Source organism: Balearica regulorum, chromosome 1 (genome assembly GCF_011004875.1).
Source record: "Balearica regulorum gibbericeps isolate bBalReg1 chromosome 1, bBalReg1.pri, whole genome shotgun sequence".
In the NCBI taxonomy this organism is placed as follows: domain Eukaryota; kingdom Metazoa; phylum Chordata; class Aves; order Gruiformes; family Gruidae; genus Balearica; species Balearica regulorum.
The window spans coordinates 82,009,739-82,031,888 of NC_046184.1; the positions used below are offsets into that span (position 1 = coordinate 82,009,739).

At 39.3% G+C, this 22,150-nt stretch overlaps 1 protein-coding gene across 1 annotated transcript in view; it reads left to right on the forward strand.

Moving 5' to 3' along the window:
- The window catches only part of ANO2 (anoctamin 2), a 200,244-nt gene that overhangs the window by 61,145 nt on the left and 116,949 nt on the right, over window positions 1-22,150 (forward strand). The window contains exons 11-12 of the mRNA XM_075761415.1: window positions 18,051-18,185; window positions 20,757-20,917. Of these exons, the coding sequence (XP_075617530.1) occupies window positions 18,051-18,185; window positions 20,757-20,917 (296 nt within the window). The remainder of the gene's footprint in view (window positions 1-18,050; window positions 18,186-20,756; window positions 20,918-22,150) is intronic.

Genomic DNA, 22,150 nt, shown 5'->3' on the forward strand with positions numbered 1-22,150 from the left:
AAATAATCAAACTCCAACTAGATTTTATTATACAATCTACCCCTACATCATTACATGCAAAAGCTGGTATTAGTAATATTGATAATTAATAATCTTTGTAAAATGTATTTATTGTATTGTGAGCTAAAATTGAAATACAGCATATAGTTTTTCAAAGACCACTAACTTGTAACGTGAGCAGAATTACTCTTTATTGGGAGCAAGATGTTTCAAATTGGCGAATGGTATTGAGACCATCAAATCTTACTGAGGTTCTGCAAGGCTTTGAAAGTTCCTCTTCTTTGCCTTGATGTTTTTGTGCAGGATTTATGCACTTTTTGAATACCAGTTATTCCAGGCGAGGCTACTGTATGAAATAGGTAAATCAGAACAAGATTACAACACCTGGTATGTTGTTACTACAAATGTTAAGTTAAACTGTGACTGGCTAGGGGAATTCTCAAGTTTTACCAGACCTGACAGATCAGCTGAATTGAAAATAGAGGTACATCTGCTTACACTCCATCTTCATTTGTATTTTGCTGTCTCCATTATAATGTTTCTCTATCCTGATATGATTTCATAGAAATTCTGTGGTTTAAACTTCTGTGAGAAAGAAAAAAAAAGGACCAGACATGTGCAATTGATTCTCTGTTCTCAGAGATGATTTTTCTTGTTTTCTTTTATCTTCCATACTTTTCTTGACTGCAAGTTTGACTGTTACCACTAAAATAAATGTGGTTTTTATTTTCTGGGTAATATTAGAGCTTTAGAGTACATATACCTGAAGAATTACCACCCTTTTCTTTCAGCAACTAAACTAGGCTTTTGCACCTCCGTACCGTGGGAGGGATTTGAGCTCAGTCTCAATATGGTTGCTTATTCCCTTGGCAACCATCAGCCACGTTTCATGGATTTTGATAATTTACTGTGATCCTTCTTTCTTAGACTGATTAGATTATACTCAACTTTTTTTCTGCTTATGGGATCACTGTGTAACTTAACAAGTTTATATTCAGGCTTTGATGGACAGAAGCAGCAGTATTTATTTTGCCTTGTATTCAAAGCCTGTTCTCACAAATGTTTTCAAATACATTAACTCTGTTGAAGAATGTTGCTTAAATATTATTCACATCCCCAAATTAATTAGAATTTTTAGTTCAATTTTTAATAGAACTTGCAACAGTGCAAGTCTTTTTAACTATTCCTGTTTCACCTTTATACAGTAAGAATGCAAATTGAAAGTAAATCTTTAACTGAAGTACCTGTGCTGGAACACTAGATATGGCATTGCGGAATTATTATAAATCATTCTCAGTGCCTCAGTTCCTTGCTTCTGGCAATACAGTCATTGCCAGTTCCAAGTGATTGTACACCAAAGCTAGGAACCATGTATTTGTTATGCTCACTCTTGGCACAGACCAGGGATTCTCTGAGGTCCCTTCTAAAGTCTGATATCCTGAAGGACAGCTAACTGTATAGTCAGTCTTAGAATATTTTCAAGTTCTTAAAAATGTAAAACCAAATAAAGGACCATTGCCATATTCACTGACAGTTCCAGTCATCCCTGGGTCTTAATCTGTAAAACTATTCTGCTCTGGCTTTATGCACCTCTTTGGACTTTTGGGAAAAGCAATTTTTTTTGTTAATTAGGAAATGCAGTTTTGAGTGAGGAGGATTTCACCAAATGAGAACACAGTGGGTGTTACATATTTCTATTCTACAGCAAAACAATTTCACTTAAAAACTTTAAGGGAATATGTAGTGCAGATCATGCAGATAGTACAGTGTGAATTGAGTGTTGATTTGTAAAATGTTTATAACACCCAGTCTCTCAGTGCACATCCAGATATTAAGCAATATTGCTAAAACAAAGCCTGGCTAATGCAGTGCTTTATTTTCAAAAGCATATGAATGTCTAAATATAGCCATATGAATTCAATTTTTGCCTTTTGTATATGTCTATATTTAAGTCAGATGAAGAGGACGATAAACATTTTTTGAGAGGTAAATCATTAATTATTTGCTAACAAATATGTTAGGCTAGAAGTACTGGAAATTATTTACCTCTTCTTTCAGTCACCCTTACACTTTGAAGGCATGAGTGATATATTAACAAGTAGAGAATGAAAGTTGCAATTCTAGGACATGCAAGGCTCTAGAGGTTTGCCTGTTATAATATACCTTTTTTCTCATCCTAATTTAATTATTGATTTCTACTAGAGAATTCTTGTAGGAATGTACCTATCAACAGTAGTTCATGTCAATCCTTGTAATTTAAAAGGTGCTATAAAAACCTATCTGTTGTTCATTAATTTTCTTCTATTTTGATGATGCTCTTTCTTCAAATGAAGATGAGTTCAAACCCAGTGTTTAGCATTTTTGCAGTTAATGCAAAGTTTCTTAAGAGATAATACTACAGTTGATCCAGAGACAGGGAGGACACTCCCTAGGAGTTTTATGAACCTACATAAAGAAAACAGGTTTTATGACTTTTTAAATAAATGTTATACTATGCTGATCAAAGTTTTAACTATGTGATTCTAGAATGAATAGAATGTGGAGGTCCCTAGTACTCTCTGCTCAAAGCAGGGCTGACTTGAAAGCCAGATCAAGTTGCTCACGAGTTTTGAAATTTCAAAGGATGGAGATCACACAGCCTCTCTAGGCACCCTCCCTTTCCAGTGCTGCACCACACTCAAGGCAGATTTTTTTTCCTGCTGTCCAGACCAAATTTTCCTTGGTACAACTTACAGCCATTGTCTCTTGTTTTTTAGCAGTACACATCTAATGGGTTATAGCAGGTCAAGAAAAGATACAGCAAGAATAAGAAGTGCAATAGAATTTATAATGAATTATATTTCTGGTTGAATGCAACCTTTATCACTTAGGAGCTATAAGTGACAGATGAAGTGAGTATGCTAAGGTTACTGATACCACAAAGAGGTGGTTATCCTTCTGAGACAAAAGCTTACTTAACTCCTGGAAAACTGGCAAGTTATCTTCATGGACATCTTGAAGCACCTGCAGATGGAAACCTGTGCATGAACTCAAATTCTGGATAGGGGACCATCGTCACAGAGGAGAGGTCCCCTTTTCTTATCTTGTTAATAATACAAAATTATTTTACTCTCAGGAAGTCTTAGAATCATAGAATGGTTTGGGTTGGAAGGAACCTTAAAGATCATCTAGTTCCAACCCAAGTCAAGCAAAATGAGCTGTTTTTTAATTGTGGTGGAGCTTATTTTAGTATTAGTGCTTGTAAAAGGTCCCAGCTCATCCACTCCTCTTAATCCGTCTCATTTTTTATGTTTTCATTTATATATTCTATTGCTGGGACTTGACCTAACTTCTTAAAAACTAACAGGCTACATTATCTATAGCATGAGTACTTTCAAAGCTCCAAGTGCCTGTATATGCTTATCTTGCTGTAAAGTCTAAAACCGGGAAGACATGGTCATTGTAAAGACAATGTATACAATAACTCTTTTTGCAGGAGTAGGTGGAAAAGAGTGTTAACCAAAATATTATTTATAGTGTATAGCACGTAAATCAAAACTTGGGAGTTTCTGTTACTCAAACTGTCTGCCTAATATATTTCTTCCTTCCTATTTTTAACTATGTTTTTCTTGTGTATGGAAAATTGTCTCAACTTCATGTGTAATGAATTCTGGCCCTTGATTGCAGCGTGCCCATGTTGAAACTCCTCTTGACCAGTCACCAGTTCCCCCCTGTTCCTGCATTTGAATGCTGTCTTCTTAAAGCAGAGCAGCCTGTAGCTTTCTCTTCCTGGCAGTTTTTAAAGCGATGACAGACCTATGATATTAGAAGTTTGATTGTCCTGGTCTGCATACTGTTGACTTCACTTTCAGTGTCTTGGGGTCTGTGTAGTGCAGTGTTCAATGTAAGCAATCAGGCCCCAAAAGTGTTATTACTGGTTTGCCTTTTTCCCTTTTTTTCTTTTTTCGTCAATCTTCACCACATAAAATGGGTGTATCTGCTTACCCTACTTAGGATAGGGTAGTTTTAAAGGAGCAATAAAATAAGAAAAAGGGAGTTCTACTGAAATGGTATTTTTATTGTCTTTAGAGATAAGTGTTTCTTTCTTGGCAAAATTGTGGTTAAGATCAATTTCTGGTACAGCATTTCCCTAATTGTGGCCATCTACCCTGCTTCAATACATTAGCAAATCACTGCTTCTTTCACCATCGTTCTTTATAGCCACATCTTCATCTCTGGAGAGAGAACATTTGTCTCCACATCCCGTCTAGAACTCTAAGAACTTGAAAATAAAGGTCTGTGGTGCCCTCCCTAATCCAGAGGTACACTCAAATGTTGTTCAATCATTGTTCACGCTAACTTTGGGGTTATTGATCCTCAAAGTGCAGATTCTTCTGTATGTTTGAATTCCTCTGCTTCCCTGTCACTCTTCTGTTATTATTATGAATTAACCTAACCAAATGCCCAATCTTTATTTTCTATGGAATGTAACTACTTTGGCAGAAAGCAATCTTGTAATATGTGGTTATCTCACCAGGATTGACCAACCTTCTCTAATGCTTGCCTCAGAGCTAAGCCTGCTCAATCCAAACAAATGTTTTGGGATACACATATATATATACAGTGCCCACTCTGTAGTGGGCTGGCTGACCCAGCAGGTAAGTCTTACAGTCCACACATTTTCTGAAAGCATGGGAACAGTGAGGCCTGCCTCCCATGTACAGCCAGCAGCCTGACAGCAGTCAGCTCCCTTCACACCTTCCCTCTCACATGACTGTCACCAGCTTCCATAAGGCTGCAGAGAGAAAAGGAAACTCCACCTGCTTGCTTTCTTTTGGGTTATTAGTGATCAGTGTGTTTAGAGTGTTGTGCTTTCCCCCTTTGTCTGGTGAATTACTGTAGCATTCTTCTGAGACAGCACTGATTTGTGGGATCCTGGAGAGGGTCCCCTTATGCCAGGTGGATAATGATATTAAAAACCAGTTCTTCTTGGTAAATAACTAAATGACTCAGTTCCCATACAGAAATATGGCAACACTATACAATTCTTCCCTGTCTGTAGCAGGCATATCTTCAACATTCACAAAGATGCTGAGGCTATATGCAAACAATTCTTTATTAGGAAAAAGAGAAAACAGCTTTAAGCCTGGGAAAGTGCAGTAATCGAACAAACATAGCACTAAGTAGAAGAATGCCCATGAGCTCTACCAGTAACTTTGGCAGTAGTCCATCTAGCTCCTTTCCAAACCTCTGCTGAGAATGTGCCTGAGGCAATAATCTGAGTATATCTTCTCACTATAACCCTTTTGCACTTTGAGTGCATCTTTTTATAGTTCCAAGGAACTCTACAACAAAGATTCAGTCCCAACATGGGGTGTGTTCAGCTTACAGTTCATCATCATTAAAGCACTAGGTACAGTGGGAGATGCTCTGCCAGCATCCACTCAGCCTTGATGTTGTCCTTTGTGCCACTTTTTACAGCCGAGAGCTTCCTGGACGGAGCCAGAAGCATGTGGGACCCTGGAGCAGAGTCCTAGCTGTTGAGAGAGGAACGCTTTCTCCATCGTTATATTTTTTTTCTCCTCTCCAGTGACTGTGTGACCTCATTACTCCTCACAACCCCAGTTTATTTATGAATGGACTTTTGTATCATGTCATATGTCTATTAAATGGACTGCATATTAGATGCTTGATGCTAGGACAGCACTTTTCATTTGCAGTTGTAGGGAGTTTCCCCTCTACCCCTGGAACTTCTCATCACAGAGTGTACACGAGTGCTCCAGCCTGTGTTTATTGCAAAGCAGAGGCTTTCTGCTCATGGTGCATAAATCACTGAAGAATTTGTATTGAGTTATTCTACTGGGTACAGGCCTGTGACTGGAGTGAGATGATTTACTTACAGCTCTGTATTTCATAGACTTTGCCAGTCCTATAGGAAGTGGTTCTCTCTCTGTTTTGGCAAGAGCTTGGTCTTATTTATTGGTGCTCGTATGAGAGATGGAATTTTAAACCAGTAGGCTTATATTGCAGTGCTGAGGAAAACCAGATCCCTGCTTTCTGATAAACATAATTCCCGAGCTTCAGGTCTCTGTCTGAGAACTAAGATCCTCATTACCATCCAGATTCCTGACTCCTTCGGTGGGATTTTCAAAAGCTAGATCCAGCAAAGGATGTGAACATCTACATCAGGATTCATACAAAGCCAACACTCTGAAGACTGAGGTTGTTTCTGTACAGCTTCCTGGTGCCTTACCCTTGGATTGTCTAGTTTTGTAAGCAGCTAGAGTTCGGTTTTATTTGTGTGCAGAACCATCTTAGGCTAAGTTACATAGTGCCTGTATGATGCCTAAACTTCACAGCCAGAAACTTCTATTTCTTAATGGACTTGAGTGGTAGGTCCCAATCCAACAGGTATCTTTGGAGGTGATACCAGTGTATTTTGATAAGAAATGAAAGTTTGTTGTTTTAAACTGGAGAAACAAAAGCCAGAGATGGGAGGCCACACTGAAACAAAAGAGAAAGTCCTGCACATTTTTATATACGTGCATACAAATATTTGTAGGCATCTAGATGTGTGTGTGGCTGAGAACTGCAGGGAGTGGAAAACAGTTGCTGCATTTGGGTGGTTACAGTTCTGGTTATCTTTCTTGTAAAACTGCTCTTCACATCTTAATCTCAGTAGACAGTTCTGGCTATGGCATGCTGGTGTGAGAGGAGGTCCTTTTCTCACTCCTTGAGCGCTGGCTGGGGTTAAAACCAACCACTGTCATCTGGTTTAGAGGTGTACTCCAATATTAAGATGCTTTATATAAGGATCTTATCTGTCTCTGTACAAAAGTTACATTAGAACAAACTGTATCTTTATCTGATCCAGTAACCTGTCTCCAACAGTGGACAAAACCAAGATGACAGGGGAAGAGACTAAGAACTAGGCACCGTCTAACAATTATGGCCAGGAAACACCTGCATAAGGAAGGTTTCCAACATGAGAAATCTCTGAACTTCCACACCTGGTACAGGAAGCAGAAAAATGAACATTTTAATGCAATATTTGAGCACTGTTGTGTATTACTGTCTTGGGGGACTAGTTGCAACTGAAGTGCTCAAAGATCACTGAATGGTTGAGGTTGGTGGGGACTGGACACTACTCCCACTGTGGCCTCACCAGTGCTGAGCAGAGGGGAACAATCACCTCCCTTGACCTGCTGACAATACTTTGTCTAAAGTGGCTGAGGATACCATTACCCCTCCTTGCAGCAAGGGTGCATTGGTGGCTCATGTTCAACCTGGTATGCACCAGGACCCCCAGGTTCTTTTCTGCCAAGCTGCTTTCCAGCTGAGTGACCTCCAGCAAATACTGATGCATGGGATTGTTCTTACCCAGGTGCAGAACTTTGCCCTTCTCCTTGTTGAATTTAATGACATTCCTGCCAGACCATTTCTCCAGCCTGCTGAGGTCCCTCTGGATGGCAGCATGACCCTTTGGCTTAGCAGCCACTCCTCCCAGTTTTGTTTCATTTCCAAACTTGCTGAGGGTAAGCTCTGCTCCATCATCCAGATCATTAATTAAGATGTAAAACAGGACTCGAGCCAGTATTGGCCCTTAGGATACACTGCTAGTCACTGACCTCCAACTAGGCTTTGTGCCACTGACCACCATCCTCTGGGCCTGGCCATTCAGCCAGTTTTCAATGCACCATCCAGCCCGTACATCAACAGCTGCTCTATGAAGATCTTATGGGAGACAGTGTCAAAGGCCTTAGTGAGTCCAGGTAGATGATATTCACTGCTCTCCCCTCATCCACCAGGCCAGTAACTTCATCACAGAAGTTTATGAAGTTGGTCAAGCATGATATCCCTTGATAAAGCCATGCTGACTACCCCTGATGATTTTCTCATCTTTAATGTGCCTGAAAATGGTTTCCACGATTAGCTGCTCCATCACCTTCCCTGGGACTGAGTTGAGGCAGATCAGCCTGTGGTTCCCTAGGTCCTCATTCTTGCCCTTCTTGAAGATGGGGGTGACATTTGTTTTCCTCCAGTCTTTGGGCACTTCTCCCAGTTGCCGTCATCATATGGTTTGGATTGGAAAGGACCTTAAAGATCATCTAGTTCCAACCCCCCTGCTGCGGGCAGGGACACCCTCCACTAGACCAGGCTGCCCAAAGCCCCATGCAACCTGGCCTTCAACACTTCCAGGGAGGGGGGCATCCACAGCTTCTCTGGGTAACCTGTTCCAGTGCCTCACCACCCTCACAGTGAAGAATTTCTTCCTAGTATCCAACCTAAATCTACCCTTCTTCAGTTTAAAGCTATTACCCCTTGTGCTATCACTACTTGCCCTTGTAAACAGTCCCTCTGCAGCTTTCCTGTAGGCCCCTTTAGGTACTGGAAGGCTGCTATAAGGTCTCCCTGGAGCCTTCTCTTCTCCAGGCTGAACAACCCCATCTCTCTCAGCCTGTCTTCATAGGAGAGGTGCTCCAGCCCTCTGATCATCTTTGTGACCTTCCTCTGGACTCTCTCCAACAGCTCCATGTCCTTCTTATGTTAGGGACCCCAGAGCTGGACTCAGTACTCCAGGTGGGGTCTCATGAGAGTGGAGTAGAGGGGCAGAATCCCCTCCCTTGCCCTGCTGTTCTTGCTTCTTTTGATGCAGCCCAGGACAAGGTTGGCTTTCTGGGCTGCAAGTACACACTGTCGGCTCATGTTGAGGTTCTCATCCATCAATACCCCCAAGTCCTTCTCCTCAGGGCTGCTTTCAATCCATTCCTCGCCCAGCCTATAGCTGTGCTTGGGATTGCACCGACCCACGTGCAGGACCTTGCACTTGGCCTTGTTGAGCTTCATGCAGTTCATGCGGGCCCACCCCTCAAGCCTGTCAAGGTCCCTCTGGATGGCATCCCTGCCCACCAGCGTGTCAATCGCACTGTACAGCTTGGTGTCGTCAGCAAACTTGCTGAGGGTGCACTCGATCCCGCTGTCCATGTTGCCGACAAGATGTTAAAAAGCACCAGTCCCAATACTGATCCATGAGGAATGCCACGCATCACTGGTTTCCACTTGGACATTGAGCTGCTGACCACAACTCTTTGAGTGTGACCATCCAGCCAATTCCATCCGTCAAATCCATGTCTCTCCAATTTAGAGACAAGGATGTCATGCAGGACAGTGTCAATTTTAAATTTCTTTAAATTTTTTTTAATATTTAATATGTTGTACACGTAGAATTACATTTTATACAAAACAAGATACATCACTGAAGGAAAACACTGTACAAAAATCCCTACAGGAGCCCAAATCAATCAAAGATTATCAAGAGTGGCCTTGCAATGACATCTGCCAGCTCCCTCAGCACTTGTGGGTGCATCCCATCAGGGCCCATGGACTTATGTATGTCCACTTTGCTTAAGTATTGCTTGACCTGATCCTCTTCCACCAAGGCTACATCTTCCTTGCTCCAACCTTTCCCCCTAATCTCTGGGACCTGGGATTCCTGAAAACCCACAAGATAATGAACCAGAAACTCTTCCATACATTTAACTTACAGGATGCATTTGAATGTTTTTTGTTTGTCTTTCCATTTGTCACAGTCTCAGAAGTCTTGAGGACTAGCAGTTTGAATTTTATTTAAACAAGAAAGTTCTGTAGCCAGAACCAGGACAGTCTTAATAGTCTCACAATGCCAAGAGGCAAGCCTTGCTACCTCAAGGTGTGCAGTAATACTGTGACTAAAAAAGAATTTATTATGCTTGTCTTTTATTGAAAATTATACATCTGTTTATTAGCCACTTGATGGTGTCTATCCGACAGTAGTAATACGGTGCAAGTACTTACAAGTACTTACTCACTAAAGCAAATACATGAAATGAATTCAAACACTGTAGTAAGGCCTAGCTATAATTATTTGAAAAGCAAAAAAGCTTTCATGAAATATTAGTTATTATAAATCAAAGTTATTTATGAAAAGAAATCAGTATTTGAGCTTCAAACTCTGTTAATCTAGATGATGAAAATCATGCAAATTATCTTGTGAAAACTGAAGATTAGGAAAATGATAAAATATCAGTGACCTCACAGTTGCTGAAGGTAAAATCTTCGGCAAACATCTCATTTGCAATTAAAGAAAAGCCAGAAAAGCAAGTCATAATAGGTTTTAAAAAAAAAAAAAAAAACAGGAAGAAAAAGTCTAGGTAGCCTCCTTGCCAGTCTAAAAGAAAGGCTGATTCACTGTTTCATATTAAATAGGTTACTCCTTATTTGTAGGAGCTTGTAGAGTTTATTATGAGAGAAAATGTTATACGTATAATTTAATTAATTATTTGTTTCTTATATAGAGTGTCACTTGGTGTCCTGAAGTGTTTATGAAGTGAAACTGTACTCCTTTCCTCATAGGTAACCTCTATTGACTTACATTGGTATTGACTCAGCCTCAGTAGCCAGGCTACCTGCTGTAGATTTTTACTTTGCCAGATATAGGGGGTTTCTGACATTTTTGAATACTAAATTATGCTAAAGAACAATGTAAAGAAAGCTAAAGAGAGACACTGAGTGTACGCAGGTTGTCTTATGCATGAATTCTTAGAAGTGATTGGACAAACACTGCATTTCTACTCTTGCTGACAAAGTCTCTCTTTAGTAAGATGTGCTGTGGCTGCTGCAGTCTGAGACATGTAGAACTTTTGTAGGCAAAGAACATGACAGGCAAATCCAGACATCAACAGAATAATGAAATTAGGCACTTAATATTTTCAAACACTGTGCAAGGGTAAGGCCTGCTATTACTGCACCTAAAGTGCTAAGTATGAGTACATTATTATTTTTATGTTCCTGCAAATCACATTCTCTGTGTCTAGCTCTCCAATAAAAGGTTTCTTTAACCATGGGGATCTGGACACTTTACAAAGGCCATGCAAAAATCCAAAAATGCTCTATAGAGGCACTGAAGCTTTGTATTCTTCCATAACAGAGAACGCAGTCACAGTGCTTCTGATTAACCAGCATCATGTTGCTTGCTTATACAATTGGTAGGTAGTCAGCCTTAATTTCTGTCTTAGTCACATTACATGTCTACTTATTATGCTTCTATTATTCTTTGTATTACAGTTAGTAAACAAAGGCTTTTTTCAGTTTATAATCCATCACCACAAACTATGCTCTTTCAGTTGTATTCTGACAATTTCTTGGAATGGAAGCAAAAAGGTTTGTGAATCTGTGAAGCTCAGTGAGTGGCTTGTCCTAGTTTTATTTTTTTATGGGGTAAAAGGTTTGATCTTTTGCTATTTTAAATTGTGGTTAATACAAAAATTCTGTGGTTTTTTATTCTAGATATGTTTCGCAGCTTTTTGAATGCATTAGAATTTGAGAGCTTGACTATTCCCTTCCTCCACACACATCACCTTCTCCCTAAACAGTACCCTGTTACTGCATTGAATAGTACTTATTTGTTAAGAGCCAAGAAACTGTGGGAGAACATAGTTCTAAATCTAAGTAAACTTCAAAATTTCTGTTCTCTAAGGAGTTGCAATATTTTGACAGTGGGGTTTTTTTTTGTCCTATAACAGATCACAAGTAATATTTCACAGTACCTTGGAAGAAAATATATCTATGGCTTGTATAATCTGTAATTTAGTCAGGTTTGGCTCCAGTCTTCAGGTAGCATTGGAGGAGACAGCAAATATTTGTTAACTAATGCTTTCAAATAAGAACTTTACCTAAAAGAGCTTGATTAAATGGCTCTTGTGGCATCTTGCTTCATTCTACTTTCAGGCAAAAAGGGTTATATTTGTAGTTTCTTTGTTGGTTTTTGGTGAATGCTCTCAGTCAGAAGCACAGCAGATGACTCAATGAATTACTTACCAGAGAAAATACACAGGGTATGAAGTCTTTTATAGAAATCAAAAGACAGGCTGTGGGTCTGAACTTGTTTCCAGGTCTTACCAATCTGGTACCAAGTGTTCCAAAGTGAATAAGGGACATTTGCAGATGTGGACACAAACACGAACGTTAGAGCTATCTTTCAGCATTTAGGGTTTGATTTAGGATTTGCACAATGGCTTATCAACTATTTTCAGAAACACTCTTATAATCACTCTCTACTGGACAGTCTTGATCTTTATCTCCAGTTTAGGGAAAACCATGTGCTCTTACCTTGGACAGAGGCTCCTTTCTTTGTTTCCTGCATGCAGAACCAGTTGGCCTTTCTAATGAACGTTTTCTTTGCTGCCTCAGACTCAGCTGCATTGTAATTTAGCTGAGGTTCTGTAGTTGTTTTCTTCCTCCTCTTAAAATTTTAATAAAAAAAGTTTTTCAGTTTCTTGGCAAGATGTTCCAAGAGGGGTTGTCTTCTGCCAGGAGCCTTTCTTGGCTTCCATATTGCTCCATTTGGTGCATTCTCTGTATATCTGGATTTAGCACTGATCTTCCTGGGACTGTCTGGACAGAATATGTGCGTATATGCTGTCAGGCACAAACATGGTAGAAATCTCTAGGATCTCTGGATGCACAGCAGCCTCAGTGCTGCTGCTAAGCTGTAATTCCACCCAGGTGTCCCAGATGGTTGTAATAAATGCTTGAATCCTGCCCTGAGAAAATTTTCAAGTGGAGAAAAAATGACAATCCAGAAAAGTTTGGAGATAGGGAACTCTACCTGGAGTGAAATGACAGTGTGTAAAGAGATTTTATGTCCTGTTCCTGATTTTGTTATAGTGACTGGGGTTTTCTGTATATTTCAGCAGTTTTTAAACTAGCTCTGGTAGCAGAGGTGTTCCCACATGAAACTATATTTTGAGACAACTGCTTATCCTTTCTCCTGGCAGTAGAAACACCAGAATTTTGTCCACAATATGCGCAAATAGGTTTATTTTGAAGGTATAAGTAGTACATATGACTTGTTTGACCATTTGCACAGTGGAAAGCCTACCCAATAAGTAGCTGTAAATGAGTTTAGTTTTGCATAGAAACTATTGCATAGAAACTATTCCACCACCATAGAGGCGGTGGAATGAATAGTGGCAAACATGATATCCTGGTTTTCAGCTAGGATAGAGTTCATTTTCACCAGAAGCTGTGAGGGGACACAGCCAGGACAGGTGACCCAAACTAGCCAAAAGGGTATGCCATACGATGACATCATGCTCAGCTTATAAAGGGGGCTGGTCGTGGAGGAGCAGTGGCACTGGCACAGGCTGACTGTCCGGTTGGGTGAGAAATTGCATTGTGTATCACCCATTTTGTATATTCCAAGTACTGTTGTTATTTTCCTCTCCCTTTGCTGTTCCAGTAAACTGTCCTTATCCCAACCCACAAGTTTTACCTTTCTCTCCTGATTCTTCTCCCCAGGAGGTGGGGGGGCAGGAATGTATGAGCAGGATGGGAGCTGAGCATGGTGCTCAGCTGCTGGCTGGGCACATGAAATAACAGCCGGCCTAGAATGGGGTATGGAAATGAAAAAAACTGAAGAGTTTTGAACAGATTTCCCAGTTAGGTGACTCAGTGTCCACAGCATCTTTTCCTCACTTTTTAAACTTTGTTCCTGAACAACTCCAGAGTTCTTTCCAGTGTGTGTAATGCACCACATGCTTTATTCACATTCCAGGTATCCCACACTTGTTTTTGCAGAGTCAAAAACGAAGAGGGTTTTGGCTTTTTTTTTTTTCCTTTTCTCTTTCCTCCGCCGCTTCCCCAAATTTCAGTCTATTTATAAATTGTACAACTTGGCATGGCAGCACTGTGACCAACGTGCAAGCATAGAGTTTAATTGTCAGTTATTCTTTTTGATGTTGGTTTGGCAACCAGACAGACAGAAGTGCATTGCAGATGTCTGGTTCAAGTGTTATATGGGTGAAGTGGAGGGAATTGAGTAAACATTTTCACTACAGCCTTCCCAGTACTTCTTATTCTAACTCTGCCATGAGAGGGATTATACTTTCTACAGGTGGTTTTTGATGTTGCTGTTGTTTTTAATGCTGTTTGTGATCATTTGCTTGATCTTGGGAAGTTATGAGAAACTGTGGCTTTTGTTCAGCTTCTGAAGAAGTTATGGATGGTTTGGCCAAATCTTTCCTTAGAGACATGATTCTTAGTGAAGAGAACTTAGTGCTTGGTAGTGGCCATTTAATCAGTATTTGAAAAGTCTTCCAAAGTGAAGGTGCAAAATTTCGCCTTAGATTCTAACAACATACAGAACAAAATGCTTGGCTGTCGCTTCTGATAGGAGCACTACACATTTATTATCAAAGCCATTTGCCCCTTGTTTTGAATGGGAACTGCTGTCCTCATTGCATATCTGTATATAACGAGTCATTTCTCTACATTAGAATACAGCTAATATGAAAATAAAGCTATGCAATGCAGAAGGCATACTTTTTTTTATGTGGAACTCTGCAGTGGGCCATCCATGAGCATCCTTTGGAAAGGATTAGTCCTTAGCTTTGTCTGGATATATGTGAACCGGATGTGAGTTAGCTACTAAGGTAGGGCAAAACACTTGTCTCAATTATCTTTTTCCATACCAGCATAAATCATGATTAATTCCTTGAGTATAATAAAGTAAGACTGATTTTGTCCCAATGTAAATGAGAGAAGATGACAAGTTCTTGGTGTAAATATATAAAAACTTGTAAAAATTCCTTTTCTCGACATATATCTTACTCTACCGTTGAAGAACACATTTTTTTCCTCTTCATTCACTACAATCATTCTAATTTTTTTCCATTTAGTGTGAAATATAGAGGGACTAGTATGTCCACATTTGAGAAAATTTATCATCCTGCTTTCAAAGTGAAACAGCATTGCAATTTTCTAGCATGAAATTATTGACTTGAGTAGGGATGGAATGCTTTCAAACCTTGTAAAACTATGTCAGTGTGCCTTTCTTAAGAGATTTTTAGAAGGGTGCTAGAAAGAAACCCACCTCATCGTATTCTTAAGGTCTGAGCCAAAAATCACTGAATCCAGCTGTAGGTGCAGTGGATGTTGTCACAGGTGGTCACAGGTTTTCGCAGAGGCTTGACTCCTATTCAGAGCAGTGGGAGAACAGGTCTTGGGACATGTCAAAAAAGGAAGGAGCATGTCCACGTCCTCTGTTTTTCTAGCTTGATAAACTCCGATTTGAATTTGTCATCATGCTTCCAACCACTGTCATTGCTTCTCCTTAGATTATTTCACTTTCTGGCACATTGATGGACTGAGCTTGGGCACAGCACTCCTAATTATTTTTCTTTTTCAAAACAGTTAAGCCACAGAACATTGTGCAGTTTTCCTCTTGGCAACTGCTTTTTTCCATACTGCCAGGACATTTTTCAGCTCTTCTCACTTTCTCTTGGCATGGATGCAAATAGCAACCCTTTGCTTTATAGGTTACAGATCACATTTATCACTGGAAGGCTTAAAAATTCCAGAGGAAGCCTCATGAGCCATAAGCTTCAACTTCATTGACCCTGGTCAGCTGGTCTTTAATGCTTCTGGGATTTGAATGCTGTCTGTGCTAATCTGTGGCCATTTGTCAAAACAATAGACAGTTTAGAACAGCTCAGATATTGTGAACTATTTTTCATGTCTGCTTTGGCCTCATTGAAGCACTGTACTAGCTATGCATGTTGCCCAACTCTACAAATAAGGAAGGAGTGAGAAGACAGAAAATCAGAATAATCTTCCTATCCTCCTTGTTTCATGTTGTTAGGATGTGGTCAGTGATGTTTGCCTTATTGTCAAACGCAACGTGTGTCACTTCCCAATCGGAAGGAAACTTGAGAGCAAATTGAGTCTCCCTGTGTCCTGTGTTGCTCCAAGGCTGCTGTATGTTGACTCACACAGCAGGCTTGAAGAAAAGCTATAGGCCATCTGATTATTTCTATATTTTAATCAAGTATTTCCTCCCTCACTTCATATTAAAAAAAATTTTCAAAAAATGACAAATGTGAAAATAAAGAAGAAATTTCCTCCAAAATTACCTGGCATGTGCCAGATTGCAGGGTAGTCCCACAGTATTCAGATTATATTTACAACATGAATATTTAAATATATCATTTTATAAACTATTCTATATTATATTTCTTTATATTATCTGCAAATGTAATAATCCATTGTCCCAAGGTCCTTAAAAACTATGCTGTTGTGTGAATATAGAGTTATTAAGATGACATCTGACTTGTGCAAGTTGTCTTTCTGAAATGAAAGAGAATTACCCAGCGAATTAAGTTATTTCCATTGGAGTCACTCTGTCATAATTGCACTTGTGTTGTTTGATACTTCACACAGTCTGTTGCTTATGACAACCTTGCAAATGTCAGGTGTAAGGGCTGTACTTCTTTCCTGGAAGAATCCTGAAATTTCCCTCACTTTTGTGCTGGTTCTCCAAGTTATGGCATCCCCTTATACTGAAGATAATGTTGTCTGTGTAGCACCTTAAAGTGTTTTTCTTCTGTTTTCCCTTTTATGGTTGTACGTGCCCTTTTCAAAGGATAAGCGAGGTTGGTTATACCTCAAATATAGGCACTCATGTAAGTGTGTGCATGACTGCACTGCCCGCTTTCCTATGTGAGAGCCAAGGAATGTGAAGTTCGCTGCAGCTATGATGGTGTAAGAACAACATCAGGATCTGCAGTGATAAAAAAAACCCTGAAAAACAAAACACTACCCTTACTCCTTTCATGTGAGCTGGAAACTTGGCTGTGGAGGCTTGTCTTGTTGTCCCATGGCTCTCTGCCTTGGTTGCCCTCCTGCCCCTGTCTCTCCTTATGGCAGGAGCAGCCTGGCCCTGAGACCTAGTTTCTGGAGTAGAAAATTTCAGTTTTGCTTATGCTGCTGAAAGAACTTGAGCTCAACTCTACAAACAGGGAAGTTTGTCATTAAATTCTGTCAGAACAGAATTATATCTGTTAAAAGAAATCCTGGGCCTCCAAAAATCTCATTCAACCATTTTCATTAGGAATAATTTAAACCTGGGGTGCTAAACTTGGGTAAAAGTTTACTAGTGTGTGTGAGTTCAGAATCAATCTCAAAATGGGATGGTGCTTGGCGTCTATGAGGAGTAAGTCTTGTCTTTCTTTTATTAAACATGTTACCTTGCCATTCTTTTTGTTCTTTCTGCCACCACAGCATGAATGTATGTCTCACTGATTCAAATGCAATGTCATGCCCTGTGTGCTCTCTGTATAGCTGCTTTCTGTCCAGCACTCCTCCATCTTATTCTCTGGCTTGTGAAATGTTCCTGTGTTGTGCTTTATCTAAATTTAGTCTCATTTTAATGATGGTGAGTTCTTGAGTTCTCTGAAGCTCTTGGTGTTTTGCAATATTTGTAATCACTTGTAACAGCACTTTGGAATGATCAGTGAGTTTCATCTACGTTTAGTTTACTTCTTGCAGTGTGATTCATGAAGATGTTGGGCTGAGTACTAGCACATATTTATCAACATCTACAATGAACTGTTCCTGAGAGCAGAAACCGTTTTTTCAAGCCAGCTGTCCAGAGACTGTTAATTTGTCAAAAATATTTATTCTTTCTGAAAAGCCAGTGCTAAGTGTGCAAGTAAACCTTCCTGGTTTAATAGAAATTCAAGATTACTAGTCTTTTAAGATATCAGAGGATGTTGTCACTATGTTCCTATAGATGTAATTTCCATGACTTTCACCAGTTGAATCCAGGAGAACTACAGAGGCAAAGAATGATGGCTTATCTAAATACTCTTTTGAAGTGCTAAACCATTTCCAAAGTTTTCTGCTAAATATTTGATTGAAATTCTGCTACTCTTGATGGAAGTGAGGGATATTTTACTGACTTCATTTAAGAGATGCAAAAGCTGCAGTCCTCCCTAAGCAGATACTAAGTATGTATTATAAGGATACAGAACTGTCTTTAACTTCTTGGAATGGAGAACCCCAAACTGTCCAAATCATCTCCTTCATTTGGTGGTTCTGATTTCAAGATACTCAAGGTTTTCATCAATGTCTTTCACAATTAGTATTTTAATTTGACAATTAATATTTTAATTTTACAGGGATTGTTAAGAAGCTGTAAAACACATTTGAAGATTATACCCTTGACACATGCCCTTTTTTTCTCTCTCTTTCAGAAAGTATTTTGGAGAAAAGATAGGACTTTATTTTGCATGGCTGGGTTTATATACAGAATTCCTCATTCCATCTTCAGTAGTCGGGATTATTGTATTTCTTTATGGATGTATAACCATTGAGAGTGACATTCCTAGGTAAGCTTCTCTGTGACCAACAATTTGTTACTTGAAAATTATAAGACTTTGCTTTTTGTTCATAATCCTTAGTGAGAATAATTGCTTTTAACATATCTGAAGAGCAGTGATGTATCATTAACAACCCTGTAAGCATTAGAAATACACATGCATGGAGTAGATAAGACATTTGAATGACATACATTTATTTGGCTGTTCAGGATTGCAGCTCCTGAAACAGAAATGTTCAGAGAGTCTATTGCATTGTTGTAAGTACTTTTTTATGACATCTATATTTTTTTATAAATGCAAATATTTCCACGCTCACCCAGAAAGGCATCTTGTAGAACTCAAGTTAACGCAAGCACACTGTCCAGTACTCTTGGATAAGTTACTAAGTTCTTCTTAGTAAAATCAGGCTATTTGCACAAGTAACAAGAACAATAGTTGGCAGATTTAGCATATTTGGTATCCACAGTATTATCCTTCTTGACAGTTACAAAAAAATGTTTTGTGCTGTGTGAGGGTGTTACACTGAACAAAAATTGCCAAATTGACACAGTGATATTAATGTCTGCTTCTCAGTGGGTTAAAAAAAAAAAAAAAAAGGACACTTCCTCAGTGTTAGATATCTGTATCTGACTGCTGGATGAGACAGGATACTGGATTACTAGTACTACTGGTCACACTCATTGTGGCAGTTCCTGCATTCTCTGAAAGGAATTGGCAACTTTTAAAGTGGATCACTGCAGTAGGACATTATTACTAATAGGTAAATGATGAATAACAACACATCTGAGTCAGGGTTTGTTTTCTTAGCTTGATCTGAATGAATCTTGATGGGCTGTGCTGGTCTGTGGGAAAGCTTGTCGGAGCATTTAAACTTAAATGAGATTTATGGCTAAGATGTATCTGCAGCACCCTCTACTGCCTTTTGAAATAGAAGAGAGCATTATTTTAACGATATGATAGCTGGAAACAGCTGTATGCCTTTCAAATGATATAATATTAAACATATTGATACTACAGATTGAATAATTCTTTTTTCATTTGAAGTCATAGAAAAAATGCTATTTAATGATGGTCAATATAGCAACAATCATAATCACAATATGCCAGCTATCAATGAAGCAATGTTGCGAGTCTTTCCTTAGCTCACAATCCTGGAAAGGACGCTTGAACTTTGCACTACTCAGTTCACCTGAGTAGGACTGGGCAGGTATGAAGGTCTTTCACATAGAAACCTTACGAAAAAAGCTGAAAGCATGCTCAGCAGTTTCAAGTAGGGTTTGGCTTGTTAAAGAGGTAGTGGTAATGATTTTTTAAAGATTTTTAGAAACTGAGTAAGTACATAGCAAATAAGACTAAGAATTAAAATAACAGCTTTAAAGTAAAGATTTTAAAATCTGTAAGAAAGTCTCTTATCTCACATATGCCAGAGGAGAGATGAAGAAATGCTGTAAACTGAGGGAAAGAAATACATCTGAATATATGAGGCAGAGGTGGAAGTTTTCTAGTTTTTATAAGAGTTACTACTGGAGGGAAGGGACTTTTTTCCTACTTTTTTATTTTTAAAAATTAGGTTAGCACTCTGTACTAGAAAAATAAGGAGTTATGGAGACCAAGAATACCATATCTGTATTCAGCATTCAAACTGGAGAACCCTGAAATGTAAAGGTATCTGGTTTCCTGAAACCACTGTACACACTATATCTGAACAACCTTAAAACATATTAGTATGGGTGCCTAAAATAACTGCTGACACTTGAAGAAATTAGCAGATGCTGGTACAGATGAGAATTGGTGTTAAAGCTCTACACTGGGAAAACAACCATTGCTTTTATAAGTACCTCACAAGTAACATGCAGGGTAGAGGTGAATCACAAAGTAAACGTGAAATATAACATCCTTGCTAAGAACAAGACTCTTGGCTAGTAAGTCTTTTAAATTCAGTGCAAGTATGTAAGTTTATAGCAAAACCTAGTGCACCTTGCAAATGGTGTTGCAGATTTATTCTGTCTGTGATACAGACCAACCAACATGCCTAGGTGCTGGTTCTGGCTATTATGCAGACTTACAAGGCCAGTCCTGATACACAAAGTAGCATGGTATTTGACATGGATTTTTGTGCCACCATGTTAAAAATGTGTGGTTTTTTAAGGGCACAGAATTTCCTTTATGGCCATTTCAAGATTCTTCTTCATGAATTTAAATCTGATTTGTACCAAATCATGCAACTGAGTGTAGAGATGGCAAATTCCACTTTGACTGTGTTTTAATTATTTTCTTTTAGAGTGATTAATCTAGTCTTCAGTGATGCCATATTCACTAATTCACTAATACAGTGTAGTGATTAGATTGGTTGCTGTGTTGCATTGTTTTTCTGTTGGTAAGGTGCCTCTAAGTATTTTAATATTCCAGCGCATGGCAACGCACGTTGAAGAGACACATATCTTCTGTTCTCTGCAACTTCAAGCCACGTATGTTGCAAATACCTTCTAATAGCGATGAGGTGCTGCTTAATATCACTACTGTACACCCCCCTATTCTGAGTAGTAATACCCTAAGAACTTGTGCACTTGTCATTCCTAGTAAAGAAATGTGCGATCAACACAATGCCTTCACCATGTGCCCCCTGTGTGACAAGTTCTGTGATTACTGGAACCTCAGCTCTGCATGTGCTACCGCTCGAGCTAGCCACTTATTTGACAACCCCGCCACAGTCTTCTTCTCCATCTTCATGGCTCTCTGGGGTGAGTATTGCTTCGCATGTTAACAGCGTCGTTTGATCTTTGGATTACTGACAGAAATGAAAGCTGCGGTGCACAGTAGTACAATGTAGTAGCCTCACATACAACAGAGTGCTGTTAGATTGACTCTGATGCATATGGCTTTATGAAGCTGGCAAGCTTCAGAGGGCCAGTGAGGGGCTGTCTGTGCTGAGACAAGAGAAAGCAATATTACAAGGCTTTCTGCTGTCAGCAGCAAGCTTTGGAATAAATGGAGAGGAGTTGGGTACTTCAGGGAAGAAAAACATGTCTTTTCTCCTCTACTGCCTTCGTTAATGGCACTTCTAAGCTTTGACACGTTTTTCCTCATTTTCTGTTGACATGGCAAGTCCCTTGAACACCTTCCGCATTTGTGGCAGGAATGTATTTGGGGATTGGTATGATGCAGGCAGCTGAAAGGGTTTAATTTAAGCACAGAATGCACTTCCATGTGGGACAACTTAGTCACATAAGTTTTTCAAAATTTTATGGGATTCCAAGAACAATGGTACTATTATTGTTTTAATTATGATATGTTCTAGCATATTCCATTTAAACAAACTTGGTTTTCTTTAATGACAAATATACCATGTCTCATGGAGGATATCAAAACAGTGCATAAACACTTATGAATTCATTGTAGTATTATTCCTATTGTTTCTGGCATCACCTCTACCCCAAAAAGTGTGTGTACTGTGTTTGTGTATATTATTGACCTCAGCAATCTGTGTGTTATACTTTGCAACCCTATTCAAATTTTACAGCTTATTTTAGAAATGACTGATTGGTAGCTTGGTGTTGGGTGTGGATAGCATAGGGTTTTTGAGGAACTTGCAGACAGAACAGGTCATGGAAGTAAGAAGTTTTTGTTTACCGGTTCCTGGAAACCCTTCAGCAGAAGTTAGAGAATATGTACTCACTATAACTGAGAGAAATGGCAAAAGATGATGAATCTATAGAGTCTGACAATGACTTATTTTCCTGCTTCACATGGCTGCCAATTAGAGAGTAGACTGGCAGATAAGGTGTCACAGTTTACCTGCTCCCAAGAAGCATGCAATACACTGCTTTGTCCGAGTTTCAGTGTAGCTGTTTGCACAGCATGTCTATGAATGACAATTAATTTACGTTTTCATAGGTAAATAGTATTTTTCTGACAGAGAATCTTGTAACTTGTAAACTTGTGTCGATGCAAATGATCATTTCCGTGCAGCCTCA